Consider the following 21,712-nt stretch of genomic DNA (forward strand, 5'->3'; position numbering starts at 1 on the left):
AGGACCGGTTATGTGGATGGCTCGAGTCCCACTAGAGAATGCAACAGAGCCAACACACGGGACAAAAGGACGAGGAGGTGAATGTTCGCTACTTTGCTAGTAGTTGGATCTCCGGTGCAGCATGCCGAAAGAATCTGATCTCTCCATTTTCGCAACTGGCCAACCCTCCCCCCTCCTCCTCTTGGGAGAGAGAGAGAGAGAGAGAGAGAGGTCATTGAACTTTTTCGAGGAAAATTTTCGACGAGAAATACCGAGACGGAGTTCTCGTGAAATGATTTTCTTATCGCATTCGCTAATTGGTTTATGGATACGAGGAGCTGTGTGCAGAGTGGTCTACGCGTTCGCAACGTATGAACGTAACTGGAGTCGAGAGCGAAAACTGTGCGGGAGCGAAGGGGGCGACGCAGCAGGACAGTAGAGAGAAACGGAGGGAATATTGCACAAGGATCTCGCAGCGCTCGTTATTTATTACAATTCTCTTGCGATAGTTCGCCGAGGGATAATAAAAAGCAGCGATTAAGATAGACAGATCTCTATCGATGGTAACACCGTTCGGGCCGCCGCCCGCCTCTCTACGCTATATATGTCGTAACTCAAGCGGAAAGATCTAAAACACGAACTCTCGAGGCGTGTTACGTATTACATATACAGAAGAACGCAGCATTGACGACGACGACAAGAGCGGTCACGGGGTAATTCGCTATAATGTCACATTGTTCCCGTGCTGCCTGCCTGCCTCCTTTCAGACCGCTGCTCGCCTCTAGGATTGTAACGCTGAAAACACACCCATTTGCTGGAACCGCGCTCTGCTTGTATCGCCGAGAAATTCTGTTTTTGTTAAGGGCCTGTGTTCCTTCGAATCAGGCGAGTCTTGTATCTAATATGACAAGCAAAATTTTGAAAAACTGTTTGGTAAAATAAAATATTTATAGATTTTTGAAGTTAAGTTGGATACGAGGCTTTCCTGATTTTCCATCTGGTACCGACCCTGAGACGAGGAGGGAGGTCTCGAAAATCATTCGATGATCGACTCGATCAATTATTTATATGCGAGAAGCAGAAACCTCTATATATGTTTATTTCTAAGAAGTAGTAGGGGGGGGGGTAGAGAAAATTAATACGGCACGAATGGAATTTTTAGTTCATCTAAACCTTTGATCTCGGTTTATGCTTGATCGTGCATCAAGCATCGCTTTGTCCATAACGGCTCGAAATGAGAGTTATCTTCCCCCAACGGTTCGACCTCTTTGAGCGCCGTGCTGCTGCAACGTCGTCGTCGTGCCGTTTATTGTGAAAGAACACCGCGGTAGTCACGACTCGTTATTACCAACTATGTAAAACAATAAAAGCCACGACGACTCGTTGAGTTTCCCGAAGAACGTATATATATATATATATATATATATATAGCACGCGGTAGCATCTTTCTTTTGGGGAATTAAAATTAATGTTGAAGTAAGGACAATTTTATGAATCTCTGTATACTTGTAGTCACGTGCTGGATTAATTTTCACGATCTTGCGCGAGCTTTCACCTTTGGATATAAAAAAGAAATATACACATATATAAGGGGAGAATTATAAAAATTGTACCGATCTGAGACTCGCACCAATTTAACTGTATTATTCAACAAACAATTATTCTCAGTCTCATCGAGTAGCCTATGTACATATATATATATATATATATATATATATAGTTTCTCGAAGAAGTCCTTGTAATTATCGAATCAGCATTGGTGTGTTGTTTTGCGCCGTAAATCCGTAATCGAATCTGTTTTGGCGAGCAATGCCAGTGTGAGGCAGCGGTTCGCGATTGTTGATCGGCTATGAAAAAGAGTTGTCGACGCATATGTATATATATATTTATATATAGGCGAAAATAGAACGGTGCGCGTTGTCTTGCGGTGTGTTTGCGGTAAAGTGGCGCGGGTGGTGGATGCGGTGGGACGCGATATTGCTCAGCAGCGAGTAACCAAGGAGAGACCTCGCTCTTTGCCCGTGCGCCTTTTCCCTGCTTGGCTAGCTTTACATAAGACGAGAGAGAAAGAGAGAGAGAGATGGGGCGGAGCGCGTAAATTTAATCGCTATTGATGTGGATGGATCGATGAATCAATGCGTAGGTTATAAAGCAGTTAAATATGTTGCGATGTGGGAATATGGCGCCGCGTCTTGCGTCCTTCGAGTCCCACCTGAAAATTTACAATGAGCCGCGAGCGTCCCCCGATTAATTAGTATACGCGTGTGTATATATATATATGTATATATAGTATGGTGACGCGCCGGATATAACAATTGCCGTTCCGATCGCGGCTCGCGCATACTCCGAGCACAAAGGAACTGGCGCGAAGGCGAAGGCGGTGTCAAGGTCACCGGGGGGATCTGCTCCGATCGGGTGGGTCGAAAGGTCGAATGGCCGTGCGCATGCGGCGGTGAGTATAAGGGAAGGTCGCCTCGGTGACCTCGTCGTGCATGCATCTTTGTTTACATCTGTTCTTACCGATGCTTCTGCTTTTCAGGATAGTCCACAAAGTTGATGGAGTTGCGGACCAACGACTCGGCGAGCGCCATCTTCTGGAATGCGAACTAGCGATTCATTTCTTTGCGCCTTCTACTTTTATCGCTGTTGCTGCGAGCGAGCATCAGGGATAGGTAGATGAAAAACGTTGCTGAAGACGCAATTCTTGATTTACATTGTTGCAAAGGACGCGAGATTTTTCATCTAATATCATTCTTGTTTTTAACAATGTTGCTACAAAGAAAAATCGCGGATCTGTCATTAAAAAACGTGACCGTAGACGCGTTGGTTAATTTGCATTACAGCAAAAAAAATGTACGATTATTCTTCTCGATTGTCCTAGCTCCCCGGATAAATAAGAGCGTTAATTTATGCGTGCGCGTTATTATTGTCGTTGAAGATCTCACGAGTGACATTCCAATTCGTGGCGGACGAGCCAACTCGATCGATAATCTCTCACCTGACACGTTCACCCACTCGACTGGAGGAATTTTTCTGGATTTTCTAAGGACGACCCTTGGATCATCCTTCCTCTTCGTTATACGTGCTCGCCCACGCCTCCCTCACGTACACACGCACACATGCAGAGGAAAATACCGAGTCGCGTCGAAACGCGCCAACTCACCCATTCATACATATATATATATACATTCTGAGGTCCCGCGCGCCACTTATCGTTCTCCACCTCTCCTTCATTTCTTTATCCCCGACTATAGAAAAATACTTATTTAGACGGTCGACTTTAGCAATTTCGCAGGAGTAACGCATTGAGAGAATATTTCTCTGTTTTTCTTTGCTTCGGTCTCTCCACTCCAAGCGCGAGTCCCTCGCTCACTTTCAAATATGTAAATAGCAGCGTCAGCGTAAGCGTTATGCGTCAATGCACAGTGGAATTTCGAGTGGAGAGCTTGCCGCCTCCAAATATAGCACGCGCCTAATTAAGATTAAATTAATAAGAGTTGATTGGAAATTGTAAGAAAAAGTGTCGCCCTGCGCACGAGAAGAAAAAATACTGTAGTTTGCAATGGCGAAACTCGACACTCTCCATCTCGTTCCATCGATTACTGTTTCTGTCGAAAGGGTTTGGAGGGACCCTTTGAAAATTTGAGGCAAAAAAATTAAAAATCGCGACACCTCTAAAAAAATATTAAACAATCTCGCTACACAAGTTTATTCTTACAAAAAACCGAGTCCTGTACAATGTTTACTGGTCCAGATAAATAACAAATCCTACGAACGTTTCAAGGTGAACTTGGAACTCCATTGCAGTTCCGTTTATGCGCGTGAATACCGGTGCCGGTATTTTTGAATATAAGAATACCGGACGATCGCATTCGAATAAACGTTTCTGAAGTTTGATCAGCTTGCGTTTTGTTTCGTCGCTACATATATATATATATATATATATATATATATATACAGGGACCGCCAGATAAAGTGGATGAGGACAAAAAGCGTGTAAAAATGCGATTACCGACAATCGGTACGCGATTGGTTGTTAATAAACAGAGATAGACCAATAAGCGAATCGCTGTGTCTGTCTACTATACAATCAATCAAAAGCCGATTGTCGGCCATTGCATTTTTACAAGCTTTTCCTCCTGATTCAATTAATTATTTGGCGTTCTCCAATGAAGAACCTGTACCTAATTCAAAAAGCTAAAGCTGAAAGAAATACACACGCTAAATACATACGCGAAATTGATATATTCGCATAGAAGAGGCTGAAAAACATGCAAGAAAAAAAAACAAGAAGTGATTTGAACCGAAGGAGGACAGACTGGAACCTAACATAGGTTTTCTGTCATTCTTTGATAGGTTAAAAAATGTCCACGGTTTTACCCGTGGGACTCACTCGTTCGGCAAAATTCCACCAATGATATTTCTGCAGGTGTCAATGGGGATGACTTTGGTGACGTTCGATGAAACACACTCGCGAAAAAATTACTTAGGAACGGCACTACGCGATTCGGTGTTTTAAATTTATGCACTAAACGACGCGAACTTTTTTAACGGCACTATGCGCACTGTACCGCGCAGATTTTTTAAATTTTACCCCGCCACGCGGTTATTTAAAATATCACTGCGCGGGTTTAAGACGCGGAGGACATTTGGTGAACGCGCGCGCACCATGCCACGCGGAGTGTGGTCGTCCATTGTAAACAAAGCAAAACAAAACATATCTCTTTCAACTTCTATTGATATACTTTGGAGTTCATTTAAAGCTTCAAAATCAAAACATTGAGATCGACTTACAAATCCTCAAGTTTATTGACCTTGACCACTGCAAGCAGCCAAACACAAGTCGCGCGCCGCGCGCTTACAATGTTTACAAATTTTACGATTCTTAAAAGAATTCTTATACATATATACAGAAAAACACTTTAATTATAATCCTACAATGCGCTTCGTTATTATATTCTACCCCAAAGAAATCGAACAACTATTAATAAAAAAAAGTCTTAATTCCGAGATTAAATTATTTTAATATAATAATAAAATTGCACATGTGTGACAAGAATAAAAATATTTATCTACATAAAAAAATTCGTTTGATAACCAAAAAACCTCTAAAAAATTATCATTCCGCTGCTCCTCTCCCTCCTATTTCACCCTTTATTAATTAAACAAATAAATTCAAAGGAAGCATAAAGTGACAACATTTCTCTTATTTACCTACATTAACAACTAAACAAATGCCGAATGTCCACCACAGTATTTTTAGATACTTTTCATCCCGATCCACTTTATCTGGCGATCCCTGCATAAATATAGAAAATAAAAAAGAATCGACAAACACAAGAGACGTTGCATAGTTGTTTCGCAGGAGAAAAATCCTCCCTCCTGGTCTCATCCCGTCACTATATATATATATATATATATATATATATATATATATATACAAGTGGTAGCAAGCTCGCTGCTTTATAGCAGAGATCGTTGCTTTAACTTTAGACGTCGGTGTCCGGCCTTGCAAGGACGTTCTCCCCTGCTGCCCCCTCTCCCCCCTCCCATCAGCTACCTCGCTATATCAGGCCTTTAGCAGAGCGCGCGCGCTCTCGCGCCTACCCATCTCTCCCCACTCCCCTCCCCCCCCCCCCCTCTCCCTCCGTACAATTACACCCTCTCCATTCCTTATCGGTCCCGAGGAGAAAAATCCGTTCTTTCTCGCGCTCTCTCGACACGATTCTCCTGAAAAATACCTGATGGCAAAGCGAGCAACCGAACCTCTTGCCAAGTTCTGCGCGACAGATGCAAACGCTTTCTCGATAGTTGAGAACCGTGTTTGGCGCCAGGAATCATCTGGAATGCAGCTCGCGATTCGCCATGCAACTCGACTCCTTCGCAACAATTCTTTTTCTTGCTGCGTGGCTCTTGAAGCGTTTGGTATTACTACTGCTTTTCCTATTATTATATATATATATATATATATATATATATATAAGCATTGTACAGTAGATTAAAATAATTGTTCCCCCCCCCCCTCTCTCTCTATATATATATATATATATATATATTAGAAGGCAGTTTTACCAATCGAAACGGCGGCAATAGCTGTGCGATGATTCAGAGTGCATTGAGAGCGTCCAAGCCGAAGCTCTATTTCAGGTGGAACGCTGCACTCTCCGCACTCTCGATCCGTCTTCCACACCTTTTAATAGATTCTCTCCAAATTGCACAGTGCGCGCGATCCCTTTTTTCCCTAGCTCCATTCTCGTCCCGCGTTTTCCGCTCCAACTCTTCGCGCGCGCTTCGATCAGCTTGCTGAACAAAGTTGTGTAATTTTAGGAGAGAGAGAGAGAGAGAGAGAGAAAGAGAGATGACGAATATATATGTATACGCGTTGAAATTCTTAATCAGCTGTAGGTGATACATCCTATTTAAGGCGCGCTGTCCTCTCTCTCTCTCTTTCTCTTTCTTGGACTCTCATTCCAATTCCAAGCAAGCAACAGAGAACCAGGATGACTCACGCTTCCCTTTCAAAAATATTCAAGAAATATTTCAGCAAGATTTTTCATTGGGGAATATACAGCAGGATGGCGAGTCATCTTTTTCTCCCATTCTCATTCTCTTCCTTTTTCAAAGCTCTTTTGTAACCGGAAGAGGCTCAAGGCTGGGGGTAATAAAGGGGTTCGGTAATCGGTCGATTCTTCGGATCGGTTCGGCCTCGGCCGTCCTTGCAATGTGGCGATTGTGTGGCGTAGGCAACGCTATACTCTCCGTTACCACCTTGCTATCTATAGTATACTAGCTTCTACAAAAACATCAACCGGTTAAATGGCGCAAGATTAGAAAGGCTCTCTCGTTCTCCGTTCACTCGATACGCTTGTTCCCGGAGAGGGACCACCTCTCCCACCCTCTGTCAATCCTGTATTTTACATTTATTCCACGCGAATTTTAGCCAAACCTCGAAAACAAAAACCCACAGGACCCTCTTCTTGCGCAAAATCCAAAATAAATGACGAATCCCTCCCAAATACCAAGAACCACTTACCAAAATTCCTACAAAAATGCAACATAAAAATTACCGTACAAAATTGCAAAATATCAACAAAGAAAAACAAATATATACAAACTCTCGAATAGTTCTAAACAGAGCAATGGGCCAGCAGCCACGGCTAAAAGGTAAACCATATGCGAGGCTCGTGGATCTTCGCGAGCGTTCGGTAGTCGTAGTAGTCGGTGGCTCGGAAGGCGAGAGGCGAGGGGAGGGTCGTCCGGTAGGTAACCAAGAGGTGTCTCTGTGTTGGTGCATCGGTGCGTGGTACTAGTATTGGTTCCCTATCCGTGAGTCGCTGGTGACTGGCTCGCGCGAGTAGCAAACCGTCTAGAGCGAGGAGGAGGGGGGCCACCGAGCGGCGTGCAAGAAGAGGACAGCGCGCGAAGAGTCGGAGGAGTGGGAGACTCGAGCAGTCTTTTCTCTCTCTCTCTCTCTCTGGAGAGCGAGCAGCGAGAGAATCGAGAGATACCGTTGGTTCGGTTCAATTGTCGCTGAACCGCCGCGGCGAACGGACCCGCGAGTCTCCGCTTCTTCCCGAGTGATTTGTCGCGCAATAGTCGGAAATGCCACTGATAAGATGTTCTTTCGACGAGAACGCGAATAAAAGAGCATCGACGCGAGGAAGGATCGCGAGCGAGGCGTCCGTGGTCCCGTAACTCGCTTAACAAAGTCTCCATCTCTCTCTCTCCCTCTCTCCCTCTCTCCTTTTGTCTTTATTCTCCTCCACCTGGTGCATCGTTTCTTTGATACTCTGTGAGTACGTGCCAGCGTGCGTGCGTGCGTGCGTGCGTGCGTACGTACGTGCGTGCGTGTTGTGTGTTTGGATATGTGCGTTAGTGTTGGTACACTGGGAATAATATGGGCCTGGCGCTAAAAATCGTTTCGAACTAACGTTACTCGGCTGCACTGTCAAGTTGGCAGTGGCCATGACAGCGGACGCTCTTTTCGAGCCCAGCAGCATCCCGGGGCATCTCGCTCCCACGCCACAAAGGTTCGAGAGGCTCCTATCCAAGCAGCCTCTCGAGGAACTTTACGAGGTCGAGGAACAGCCTTTCGCACGGTAATTCCTACATTGCTATCTCTTCTACGGTCCTACACACACATGTACGCTGCGTGCGTGTGTGTATACGGTATTGCTGCTCGCTTCTCTCTGCAGCTACGCGGCGGTGGCGTTGCTTGCTTCTCGTTTCCTTTTACTCCTTGTTCCCCCCCCCCCCCCCTCCTCTTCCTGCCACTCCACCACCAACGATCCAACTACTTGTTGCAAAACCATCGTGGCGTATTCCTTATTCCTATTTTATATACGCGCTGCTTTACATTCAAAATTCGCCAGTCGCACTTTGTTCTATGCACACACACACACTTTCTCTCTCTCTCTCTATATTTCTCTGTGTATGGAGTGAACAATTCTTGCGAAATCGTAGCCTCGCGCTCTGCCTTTATACGCTCGAAACTCGTAGTTCAATTACGCGTGTATTTCGCTGTGGAGGATTGTCGTGTGGTGGAAAAATGTTGGAAACAGTGTAATTAGTATTATGGAGATATTTAATGATTTTTTTGGGACGTAGGAATTTATTTTTTGAGGCATCTTTGCGTAGTTTTCGTTCGATATTTATTTAAGGATTATTATAGTGGTTCGTACTGTGAGAAATTGTTGAGATCTCTGTATAGAGTGAAAAATTCTTGCGAAATCGTAGCCTCGAACTCTGCTTTTGTACGCTCCAATCTCATATTTCAATTATGTGTATATTATACTGTAGAAGACTGTCGCATAGTGGAAAAATATTGCAAGAAAATATAATTCGTACTGTAGATACATTTGATTATTATTATAACATAGATGATTATTTTTAAATAAATCGTACCACGCTTTACATTCAACATTTATTTTCAGGCCATTATAGTAATCCGTATGGTGAGAAATTGTTGCGAAACGAGCTTGTGCGTTTCTACATTCGAAACTCGTATTTCAGAGTTGTATTATATATATATATATATATATATAGTATCTGTATATACAGGGTTCTTAATTTAATTTTATTCAAAGCGTGGACGTGAAAATTCCTTCATCTTTTTTCTATATATGCAGTAGCCTATGTAAACTTTTTCTGCATTCTATCCTTCTCTTTCTAAAAGCTCTGTTCCATTCTGGTTCTAAAAAGAGGGATGCGCGAAAACTTCGTGTCTTTTTCAACTTTACAAAGAGACGGGTGCATTTTCACGTCCACGTTTGAAACGATCCAATTGAAGAGCAAACAGCAGAAGCCTCGTGATGCATGTAGACAAGATTATGTAGTGCCATACAAAATTCTTGTAAAACGAATACATATATACATTTTTAAAATTTACAACTTAAACTATCAAATAATTATAACAAAAAGCATAAGAATTCTTGTAAAATTATCTTGTACTAAAAATTAATCTTTTATCTCGCATACATTGCATTAATTCGTATATACATTTAAAACAAGTGCATGAGTACTGGATCATTGCACAGCTGCACGAATGCAATATAAAAATCGACAAATTTATTCAGTCCAATATCATGAAAACGGAGGAGCGACGCAAGATGGACATATTTCAAAAATTATGATGAAAAATAATAAGGCGAACAATCAGGTGTTCAGTTCTCTTTTTCGTACCTTCTATGGCCATGGAGATTGAAAGCTCTTCCGTAGCGCGAATTGAAAATAGCAAATGCCTGGGCGAAGTATGCTAAGACCGTGCGCTATGCACTTGCTACTTGATATTTATACCTATCCCCTTAAACCAGATAAGTTACGGGACACGGTGCGACGCGACGTCTCTCTTTCTCTCTCTCTCTCTCTCCTCCCCAACTCATATAGAAGCGTTGCACACTCAATTAAACCTCAATGAGTCACGCACGACGACGCATTAACCCTTTACTTTGATTCTCGCTATTAATCTACAATGGATTCGAATCTCTTTGGGACGTATCAGCGTCGTCCCTTAAAATTCTACAAATTACTTATCTCTACTTACAATATTAATTATAATCTATAAGCAAATATTCTAATCATACAGACGCATTACAAAATTATCTAAGGATCATTTTAATCAGCATACATATATATATATATATATATATATATATATATATATATAGCGAGCTCCATAAATAAGAGAGTAGTAGGAGTCAGTAGTAACATAGAGCACTCGTCTGATGGTAGCAGCGAGCAGTACTAGACGTACTAGAATGCACGAGTGGAACGTGGCGGTGGATGGTCGGCCGGTTGCTCTCGGTCTCGCGCGCCTGCATACTTTGCCTGCCCTCCTGCTCGCGCTCTTTGTGCAGGCAACTTTGCGTTTGTCTATTCCTTGGCGCTCCCCCCTCCCCTCCCCCTTCAACGTCTATATGCGCCGCGGCGGACAGTGATGCCAGACGGTGGTATGCGCGTGTCAGCCTAAGCGCAGTGCGTGCGTGTGCACCCCCCCCCCCTCACTCCTACAATACTATAAACATACTTCGCACAGAAAGCAACACGCGCGAAAGAAAGAATAAAGATTCGAGCTTCAACCCTACTCCGCGCAGCCTCTAACTTTCGGGTCACGTGCCAATGCATCGACGTTTCGTCGAATTATTCGCCCTTCGAACTGGGACCAAATTAATATCTATGCAACGTTGCTGGAATAAATGGAATTCCAAGAGGAAATTTACTTCCTTTGTTCAATATTCCACGTACCGGTGAATCGTGTACGTTTAAAAAGCGAGATTTTTTTTATGAGTTATTTTAGACAAGGGGTCGAGTTTATAATTTTTCTGTACAATTATTTAAAAACATCATACGCACTAGAGGAGGATATTTTTTAAATATCGCAAGAGCATTATCCATAGGAAATTCTGTTGAAATTTCAAGAGGTTCCGGGAACGTTTCCAAGTGTATAGGTTGTAAATGGTAGATCCTTGTATAAGTGTTCGGAGTTGAGGGGAGTGGTGAACGTTTGAATCAGTTTGAAGGCCGAGGGGTCAACTCGATAGTTTATCTGTACAATTGAACACGTGTTTATTGTTAAACGAATCAAACGCACCAGAGGGCCTTATTTCCGAAATATAGCAAGAGTGTAAAATCCTTAGAAAATTCTGTTGAAATTCCAAAAGATTCCGGGAACGTTTGTAGAGGTATAAGCTTTTGTAAACGGTAGAACCACGTGAGAGCGTTTAGAGCTATGAGGCGAGGAGGGGGGGGGGGGGGGCGACGCTCGAATCAGTTTGAATAAAATTCCAGCTGCTCCCGGTCAACTCTGCGTCACTCTGTTTACCGTCAGCCGGTGCGCAGCTGCTTCTACTTGGAAAAAATTGTGTAGACTTGTGAAACGACCTTGTGACATTTCGATGGAAAGATAAGAGGAAATATCGCGATAAGCCGTTGTTCGTGTTTCGCTCTATCGTTGTGATAAGATGAAAAATCTCCCCGGCAATTATTATCGCGCGCCGATAGGTCCCCGCACGTCCCGACGAGATTCGCCGTGTCGTGAAAAGTCCTGCGTGCACGCATGCGCACTCGATCCCCCCACTCCTCAACCACTTTTCTTCCACATTGAGAAAATCCGTCGTGTAACATCGATGAAAGGAACGCGCGCACTCTTGTCCGCTTGCACTCTACATATACTGTATTCCACGAAATGATAGATATACAATTATAGAGCTACGCTATATACATTTGTTATAAACGAAAGACTCAAAGATGCCTAACGTAGAAACAATTTTGCCATCAAAATTTCATAATTTTTAGTTTATCAGCCCCTTATCCTGTATGTGCTTTTATAACTATTCTTTGTCTCTACTCTGATACTTGAGAAAATTCCTACATAGCATATTTTTCTTGAATTATTTATTTAACAGATTTTTATGCTGAAATTCATTGTAATTAGAATAAAATTGGTGGATTTAAGTAATGTCTCTTCATATAAATGTTTACACGCACATACATTTTATGGGTTAATTTAATATATTATGAAATTTTTTTCTCCGTGGCATTTTTATAAAGAAGCATCAAAAAGTTAATGTAAGTGTCACTGGTTGCTTGGTCAGTTTTTCGATATTAACCTAATCCAATGAAATAGATACGTATATCAATACGAATGCGTGGGACGACAGGGTCGCCCGGAAAATCATTCTCCTTCTTTTTTTATAAATTTTATAACGATTTGCTTCTTTTAAATTCGCAGCGAGGAACGCTAGTTTGATAAGAGAGTCTCATTTGGGACATCAGATAAGCTCTTATCGCTAGCGAAGCGATATGTTATAAATGTATATATGTACATATATATGTATAAACGTTCTTTCTCAACGGGAGAAGGAAACGAGTTAGTTATTTTCGTATTAGTAGTATTATTCGCTTGCATATTTTACATACACACACACATATATATATATATATCTTTCAGCAGGATCATATCATATATAGTAAATTGACTATACAATACAAGAAATGGCAATTTTGTTTTACGTTCACGCTTTAAACCAATTAAAAATTAAACGCACTGTATTTTTCAGACTATATATACATAATATAGAGCAAGTCATTATTTATTTTCTACTTATGTGTATATCTCGTTTACTAGAATCGACTCCTATATATCCTTCATCCTAGAGTAATTATATATTTACATCCTGCTTGTATATATGTATATAGTCTATGTCGTTGATCAAGATTAACAAAATTGACTATGCTTGTGGACCTACATAAAATTATTTCTTTCTTATCGAATTAACTTATAACGTGATCCACCTAACACGTGCATTTATTCTAAATAACTTTAAAGCGTGGATTGTGCATTAACCTTTTCCATATCGCAAGGTTACATATCGTTATACGTTGTGCAATTAATTTAGAATCACAGAATCCATATGTCAATTAGTTATAGGGTGAACAATACACGTGGACCACTCTAAATATATATATATATATAGTTGTGTATTGATCAGGATCGATATGATTTACACAAAAATTCACTACATTTGATCCACGCGCGTATATATATATATATTTATACCGTTACACTCCTCTTTTATCAGAACGCACACGCTCTTCCTCTTTCTGAGATTCCCTCATCGTTGCGGTTCTTTTGCTGGTTTCGTAGCAGCTTGTGCGTCTCTTCTCGTCGTTCGTACGCATTTCTCGGTTGATTCAGAAGAGAGGACGAGGACGCACAGTGATCCTTCCTGCGTACGTCTGTGTCTCTACTCTGTTTTTATATATATATGAGATTGAGGGCTTTTCTTTTCCATGGTGTCGAATCGAGATCTGCACCTTTCGGAATTTGAGATTAAACACCCTTCCCCCTCCCCCCCCCCTCTCTCTCTCTCTATTTACACTTCGAAAAGTCCTTAACTAAAAATTCTTATCTTTTACAAAGTTTCGAAGATAAGAGAGTTGTCCTACGTCCATGCTCTAGTGCACTCTCAGTGATACACTATATAGAAAGAGAGAGTGGTAGAAAGATTGATGATTACACTAGGTTTTTATCTCAATTAGTACATTACACACAATTCAACGATTAATAAAACAGACAAAATGTATATATAAGATAAACGAATACTTATATATTTATACAAGTGTTTTCTAGTTTGCTATTCTATTTGTATATAAATTACGTTAAAATTTAATAACAAATAATGTGTATTTGAAAAATATATAGAAATGGGTTGAATGAGAGAGATGGAGAGAGAATATCGCGTTGCACGCATGCAGAATCCAGAGTGTGAATTTCCGAGAAAAGCGTGTAAAGGTATATCAGAGGGGGGAGGGGAGTCTCAGGTAGGTGAACCGACTGGAATTTGCGCCGACTGAGAGGCTAGAGAGAGAAAGAGAGAGAGAGAGAGACTCTCTCGAGAAAATCTTTCATCGGCTTTTACAAGCGAGGAGACTCTCGACTCGAGAGTCGAGAGATGCGAGATGCGCCCCATTGCTCGCTGCTTCTTGGCCTCTGTCTGTGTCGATCTCTACGTGTGAGCGACGCTCGGTGTGACACCATGCACCGCAGTGTGTGAGCGAGACACACGACACATGGTATCTTCCGCAAGTAGGACACGGACAAAGTAGGTCTCTCTCTCTCTCTCTCCTCTATCGCAAATGCACACACACAGATAGAGAGCATACTTATAAACATCAATCTTATTTTCACTAGCCAAACTGTATATATAAACGCTCCAGTAATTTTTATAGCACGCAACACACATAACAATATCATAACAATAGTCTTTTCTTCCTCACCCTCACGCATACAACAAGAAATTTATTATACAGAAATAACGCACGTGTATTTAGCATGAGAACGTTCCAAAGTGTCAAATTGAGTCCGAGTAACGTTTTAGAAACGCTCAGAATTCTCTGTCTATCTATATCTACCAGGAATCTGAAAATTAGATCGTTCGGCAACCTCATACACGTCGTGACTAGTATCCTTCGTTATTCGATCGTCTGCGGGCGGACCAAAGCAAAATTAGCAAGTTAGTGACTCGGTTGAGTCATAAACCAGCTAGTACGATCCTGAAATACTCTTTCGTTTAAAATTATTCACATTTCAGACTATGTCTTTATGTGTACATAGGTACTGAACGCGTTCGGCGTAACGGTCCTGCCTGGTTCCTGCCATAGTTTTATTTTTCTCTCACTTTTGATCATTTTGAGAAGAATAAAAAATTATTCGGATAAAAAATTATCAGTGTGTGTACTCTTGAATATAATGTGAGAATAATCTATAAATTACGCACCGCTTTATATTTATTCATTGGTAATAACCTTCCTTTTTTTATTACACTTTCCTGTCGCTTTTATCTAAAAGCTTTCCAAGAAATTCTATGAATTTATCATTTCATCGAGTCGTACAGTATTTCCTTAGGCTTTAGCTAAAGTAGTGTTCTCGATACCAGAGTATATACCGCACGTATATATAGTCACTTGCCTACTTATAATTTCAAATGGAAATATCTAGCGAACGGCTGGATGAATCGATAAATTCACGTGTCGTTTCGGTTGGAAAGCTTTTGAAACGAGCAATGATAATATGCACAAAAAATTGTTTCTCATTTAAAAAATAAAGGGTGACCGGATTTTGCGTCTTTCTATTTTATTCAAGAGAAAACGCTGACCATTTTTAATCTTAAGTGCCTTAAAATAAGTTGCGAAAGTAGCAGATGCGTTTCACTTTCAAAATTCATATTTTAGATTATGATCTATATTAACTATATAAAATATAGCATAAGAGGTTCATACCAAGTTTTCGATATATATATATATATATATATATATATATATATATATATGCGTGAGAAATTCTTTATTATTTAAAGCCCTTGTGTATTTGGAGAGAGTAACGTAGCGTACGTAGTAAATGATACGCAAATATTAGCAAACAAAATTATATTGAATTTGATAAACATCTAATTTAAAGAAAAGTTACTGTTATACATTCCTTCTCTCTCTCTATATATATATAATATTATTAGTTAATAAGGTGGAGAAGACAAAGTTGGCAGTAGCCAGCAGGTTAGTGACTCGGTTGAGTCATAGGCTCGCATAGGGGGTAGTCAGGCTATATAGTGAAGCCGGCCGGTAACCGCTAGCCGCTAAGCCGAGACTCGTTGAGCTGCTGCGCTTGCGCAGTGCCAAATGCTTCGCAGCTTGCATGAGTCACGTGGCAACTATTTCCGCTCGTCTGCTCTGCGACTGGTAGGGTTCCTCTTCTTAAAATCGGTATTAATGCATTGTTTATTCACACAGGGGCAAATACGCGACTGTGCGAAGATGCAGAGAGAGGTCGAGCGGCAGACAATGGGCAGCAAAGTTCCTCAGGAAGAGAAGAAGGGCGCAAGAACTGAGAGCCGAGGCACTCCACGAGGTTGCAGTTCTCGATGCCGCGGCCCACTGTCCTCGTCTGGTCTCCCTTCACCAAGTATTCGAGACCAACACTGAGATGATACTGATACTCGAGCTGTGAGTATATTTTTATTCAATGGCCATCTTCCTCCGATCTGCAAAACACAACATTCTTAGAAACACGTCCTATTTGTATATGTATACTATATGCATGTGCGATAAGGATGGAACGCCTTTACCTCGGGCCTATTAGGAGAAATTTCTAGTCTACGATATATTATACCTACAACATATACAGATAGTAAACATTCGTGACATTGTATCAGAAGAAATTTCTCATCCCGAGAGAAGAAAAAGTATATCACGAACGATACACTATTTGATAGATTTGACCGATTTGACGATGCCATGTTTTTGTTTGTTGACAACACAGAGCTCCGGGAGGCGAACTGCAAATGATACTGGACAGGGATGAGGTCCCGGAGGAGAGACAGGTTGCCAGATTGCTGATGCAGATCCTCCAAGGAATAGAGTTTCTCCATTCCTTGAACGTCGCTCATCTTGACATCAAGGTAGGTGCATGTCTATTGGTAATGGTGGTGTTGACTGGTGCTGAAAAATTCAACGTTATCGCGCATCGCACGATGACTGCTCTCTTGTTCCAACAAGCGTGGATTGGTGGAGGGGAAGGAGGAATTTGAAACTCGAGAGAGTCGTCCGAGTCGGAGAGCAGCCAAACATAACCAAAGATGCGCGAACGAGCGACCGAGCGAGAGAGAGAGAGAAATTAACGAAGCGTTGCAAAGTGCCTGGCGCTTGGTTCGCTCGTTCAATCCGAAAATAGCGCTGCTCGAAGACGATACTCGCCAATCTCAAATATAGAATTCATAGTTATGAATGGAAAAATGTAGGTAGATTCCTTGGCCGACTGCCATGTGCTTGGCTTGCCTCTTCGGCTTACTTTCGCGGACACTGCACTCGTGAAAACAAATACTCGCCATCCTGCAGCAGCAGACACTCGTCCCCATTCCATTCCACCAAGCGCGTACTACTACCACTAGTACCACTACCCAATACTCGTTCTACCATGTCCTGTCCTCTATATGCACATATTGCTACTACACCATGTATGTATGCAGTATATATATTATAATGCGCACTCATCAGTTCACGCACCTCGATTCTCGATCTCGATCTCAATCTCGAATCTTTTCTATAGAGATGGCGCGACGAGCGCGCATCGAGTTATCTATCTTTCTTAATTATGGGAATACCTGTTGCATCTACTGCTCTTTATTGTTTATTTCTATGGTTTATTCAACGACTTCCGCTACAGTGAAACTATACGCTTCTAATTATTTACAGCCGCAGAACCTGGTACTGACGGGCCAATTTCCGGATTGCGACGTGAAACTCTGCGATTTTGGCATCTCGAGATACATAGGCGAGAATGCCGATATTCGTGAAATTCTCGGAACTCCGGATTATGTTGGTAAGCATAAAGAAGAAGGTGCGTGCGGGCTCGGGCTCGGGCTCGCGCGTACTTTCTTTTGACTAGCTGACGTATTTACAAGAACGAGTTCCAAGAAGCCTGTTTTTCTTTTCAAAGCACCGGAAGTATTGAACTACGAGCCGATAAGCCTGGCAACCGACATGTGGTCGGTTGGAGTGTTGTTGTACGTTTTGCTTACGGGATGCTCACCGTTTGGCGGAGACACCAAGCAAGAGACCTTTTGTAACATCGGCAGGTGCCGATTGGACTTTCCCGATGACCTCTTCGAAGACATCTCCGAGGAGGCGCGCGACCTCATGAGAAAACTCATGCTCAAGGATCCCGAGTAAGTATCCGTTGCACAGAGACATATATACGACATTGTTGTTACTCAGTCAAATGCATACCGTTGCGTTGACGGCGGATATGTTTTTATTTACGCTATGTGTATTATAACTGTAGTATATACTGTATGATTATTATTAATTCTTGCCACCCCCCTTCCCCCTTATGTTTACACTACATACGGATAGAGAATAAGCTCAAGTTTTTAAGTGCAAACATACACAAAGACAGACAGATACAAGACTCATTCGATTGAGGCTACACAATGGAAAGTGGACCGGTTGGATTTCACGTTCACGTATTCTCCGCACTCTTTTTATCAATGCTCTTTCCTTGACTTGCTGTTATTGCGTGTGTACAGGGAGCGGCTAACGGTGACCGAGTGCCTGCAGCATTCCTGGTTCGGGATTTTTCAGGAGCCTTCAAGGCCGTTGTCTGTGTCTGCGCCTGTGATAATGGTCGATCCTGTGGATCCGCTAGATTTTAATAAGGATAGCAAGGAGGAAGGAGGAGGAGAAACGGAGTCTCAGGAAACGGACAGCGGGGCCCAGAACAAAACAAACGTTGCGCGCGCAACCTCTTCCCACACTGACAACAATATACTAGCCTTAACCCCGGAGAGGAGGGATACCTTCCGGAGGAATATGGAGTCTCTGGCCCAAAAGTTTTCCGCTCGAACGGAATTTCTCATCATCGAGCCTACCGACTCCGTCAGTGGTGCAGGTAAGAACGTTGTTCGCATATTTTTACCCCGTATCTATTCCTCGTGCTCAATTATCCTGCACCAGCACACGCTGTTGTTTGATGAAATTAATGAACGATGAGAAATAATAACATTTTATGACCTTGATATACATATGTGAGGTTATGTTCTTGGGAATGGAGAAATTCTTGCAAAGTGTATATCGCGTTTGTTGTTAAAGGTACCATGACGCAAAGGAGAGCAACGGGGATGCACACGATGCCAATAGGGGAGCTTTTCAAGTGCAATCCGATGTTCGTACTGCAGGGGGAGGAACAACAGTGCAGCAGTGGCGGCGACAGTGGCAGCGACAGCGTCTCGGAAGTGTCAACGGATAGTTCGAGCGATCGCAGCAGCATCTACTCGGACGATTCGTTGGATTTCATTCTGTACGGAAAGAGCCAATCGCGTGGCAGTGCTGGCGGGTTTCCCCTGCCACTGCCACTACCACTGCCTCTGTCTTTCCCATTCGTCAACGAGTCGTCCGCCGATAGATGGGAGCAGCAGCAAAGGCGCCACCATCAGCGATACAGCATGGGAATTGCATCAAAATCGTCATCATCTGCATCAACGTGGCCTCGGGAGTGCAACGGAATTGTCAGCAAAGCTCTTAGTCGTTTCACGTCAACGGAAAATCACAGCAGCAACGGCAGATTAGCCAAAATCACGTCGTCCTCGCTCTCGTCGAAGTCATCATCGCCATCACCTTCGCCATCACCGTCGCCATCGACATCACCCGCCAACATCGCTATCCATGCTAAAGCTAATCTCGAAGCCCTTAGGGAACGAGAGGGTAATTTCGTGGTTATCCGCGAGCCCGTCAGGGCTGGTAGATACACTAGGTACAGCGAAGTCCAATGCGAATCTGTTCAGGCGAGAATTCGGCGTTTTCAAATTCACGGAACCTCTTAACGATCTAGAGAGACTATATATATACAGAGTATAGTGAACCACAGGCTGTTCTTGTAAATAATAATAATAATCATGATAATAATTCAGATCAATTTAGTAAAGATGTGTATATACATATATATATATATATACACACTAATAAGCTTAATCGTGCAAAGCGATAGGCAATGACTCGTCGCAATTAGTATCAAGATTGTTAGCAAGATCCGCCGTATATATATACATGTATAATATAATTTTTATCATTGTAAGAGGAAATGAAAACAGCAAAGGGAGATCGACTTTGTTCTGTATCTGGAAATTATCTTGAAAATATCGTCAACAATATTTCTTAACATATCGTACAGTCTGGCATTAAATGCCAAGGTGCCTTAACGAAAAAAGCCTTTTTCATCATTGTCGACGATCTCTTTCAAAGCTGTGATTGTACAAATTAATGCTAATGAGATTTATGACGCTATGGGCTCGCTCGCGATCTGGTACGAAAGGCTAAACTTATCGCTTTCTTCGCGTCTATTGGAAAAAATCTCCATCTTTAATGAAAGTCTGACGAGTTTGTGTTCTTTTAGCAATATGCTTCGCTAACTTAATAATTATATCAACGAGTCTTTTCTTGTCGAGCCAAAGGTATTCGCTATGTGCACACCTACATATTGGTAGTCAGGTAAGAATGTGTAGTGATGCATATGCATAATATCAGCGCTGACTGTCGGTAAATTTTGTCATTTTTGCCGGACTTTTTTTGTTTATGTATATTGCTATACATTCTTACCTGACTGCCAACGTGTAGGTGTGCACATAGCGAATAAGACCAAGTGTAAATTGCAATTTTACTTGCTTATCTCTCGTGTGCTTCTGCGTAAGCACATGTGCGATCAAGAGATAAGAAGAGATTGGAAGCGGAAAACGTTGAGGGAGAAAGAAAGGGAGTGCACAGAACGCGCGGCGATAGAAAGATAAAAGTTGATTTTTGGGGTCAAAACAATGATTGTCCCGTCTCAATGCTAGTCATATAAATATTATCGTTAAAACGAACCCAGTTCATTAAACGGAGAATAACCAACTGACTTAGCGTCGGTCGAGCATCTCGTGGATCGAGAGCGCCAATCGAATCAGACTGCTCCGAAGAAATGATAATAGTTAAAAAATTCTTACTAATTTGGTCGTTCAGGTGTGTGTGCGCGTGCACAAATTTTTAATCGTAGCCCATCCGTTCGAGTTCTGCCTGCTAACAATGATCTCTGCAACCTGTATACCGCGAGGAGAGACAAAGACAGATGCGCCTTCTATCACGTATACGTATGCTATAGCGTGTGTCATTAATACATGCTTGGTATATCCTAATTAAAAATAAGAATAGTATTAATGATAACAAAAATAATCGAGAAACGACCATTTTTTCGCCTCTCATTCTTTTATTTATTTTCATACACGTAAACCAACATATGCTATTATAGATAGACAGAGAGAAGGAGAAATATATTTACGCATCGTATTTAATGAATATTATTTTATTACTATTATTATTATCATAATTATATAATTATTACCGCTATTATAATTGTCACTTGGCCGGTTCAGATGGCAAAAAGTTGTCGTTTCGAGAAAAGAATTTCACTCTCCCCATTCTGGTATCAACGTTGAAATAAAAATTGTCATGCGTTGTTTCAGAAACTTTCCTAAAAATCTCGGAAGAGTGTCTGAAATAGATTCGTCGGCTACTACGGAGATTTTTAGGAAACTTTCTGATGCTGGTATATGTGTATATCCGCGGTGCGATTCGTTAGAAGGGAGGCTGTGCACATAACCTGGACGGAAAGCCCGTGTTGTTATCTGTCACGGTAGCATTTTATCCTTTCCATCGCTTTCTACAAAAAGAATCAACCAATGGCAATAGTGGGCGCAAGCAGCAGGATAAGATCGCAGTTAGTCTTTAAGCTTTTCTGTAAATATTGTACTCCCCTGTCGTTGTATATTAATTTTAAATAATTTGCAAGAAATATATGTGTATATAATATCTACAATGTATATATTTCTGTGTCGAATATGCGGTTGAGGAAAATAATTTGAATGATTTGAGAATTCGGCTCTGATTTGTTTGTTGTTTCCTGGTTGTCTTACGTTATTCTCTTTTGTGTACCGCACAGTGGTAGAGGTCAGGGATGACGGTAGGCATATACATACATGTATATGTGTGCAGTACTGGTAAGTATCGCAGCAGCTGGAGAGACGGAGGTTGCTGCTGTTGGGGGGAGGGGACGATTTTTATCGGTCTCACTCATTTTTCTCAACTAAAAATAATGAGCGAGGAATGCGACGTCGTTGAATCTCGAGGACGTTTCGCCAAATGGCAGAGATCA

At 41.9% G+C, this 21,712-nt stretch overlaps 1 protein-coding gene across 1 annotated transcript; it reads left to right on the forward strand.

The window, feature by feature from the left end:
* Positions 1–7,491: 7,491 nt before the first annotated feature.
* Positions 7,492–21,376, forward strand: LOC136779644 (death-associated protein kinase related-like). Its single transcript, XM_066737339.1, has 7 exons — positions 7,492–8,078; positions 15,766–15,978; positions 16,295–16,433; positions 17,227–17,353; positions 17,471–17,699; positions 18,060–18,421; positions 18,622–21,376. Exons 1-7 carry the CDS (start codon positions 7,945–7,947, stop codon positions 19,350–19,352), a joined length of 1,935 nt encoding a protein of 644 aa, XP_066593436.1. The 5' UTR covers positions 7,492–7,944; the 3' UTR covers positions 19,353–21,376.
* Positions 21,377–21,712: the final 336 nt, after the last annotated feature.

This window comes from Prorops nasuta, unplaced genomic scaffold (genome assembly GCF_024137725.1).
Source record: "Prorops nasuta isolate Cenicafe-Biocafe unplaced genomic scaffold, Cenicafe_Pnas_1.2 PNAS00017, whole genome shotgun sequence".
In the NCBI taxonomy this organism is placed as follows: Eukaryota; Metazoa; Arthropoda; class Insecta; order Hymenoptera; family Bethylidae; genus Prorops; species Prorops nasuta.

Bases quoted from the DNA above. Each gene is read 5' to 3' on its own strand.
- LOC136779644 (XM_066737339.1), top strand. From the start codon at position 7,945: ATGACAGCGGACGCTCTTTTCGAGCCCAGCAGCATCCCGGGGCATCTC. The intron at 17,354-17,470 runs GTAAGCATAAAG...TTCTTTTCAAAG, and splicing joins CGGAACTCCGGATTATGTTG to CACCGGAAGTATTGAACTAC. The intron at 18,422-18,621 runs GTAAGAACGTTG...TTGTTGTTAAAG, and splicing joins CGACTCCGTCAGTGGTGCAG to GTACCATGACGCAAAGGAGA.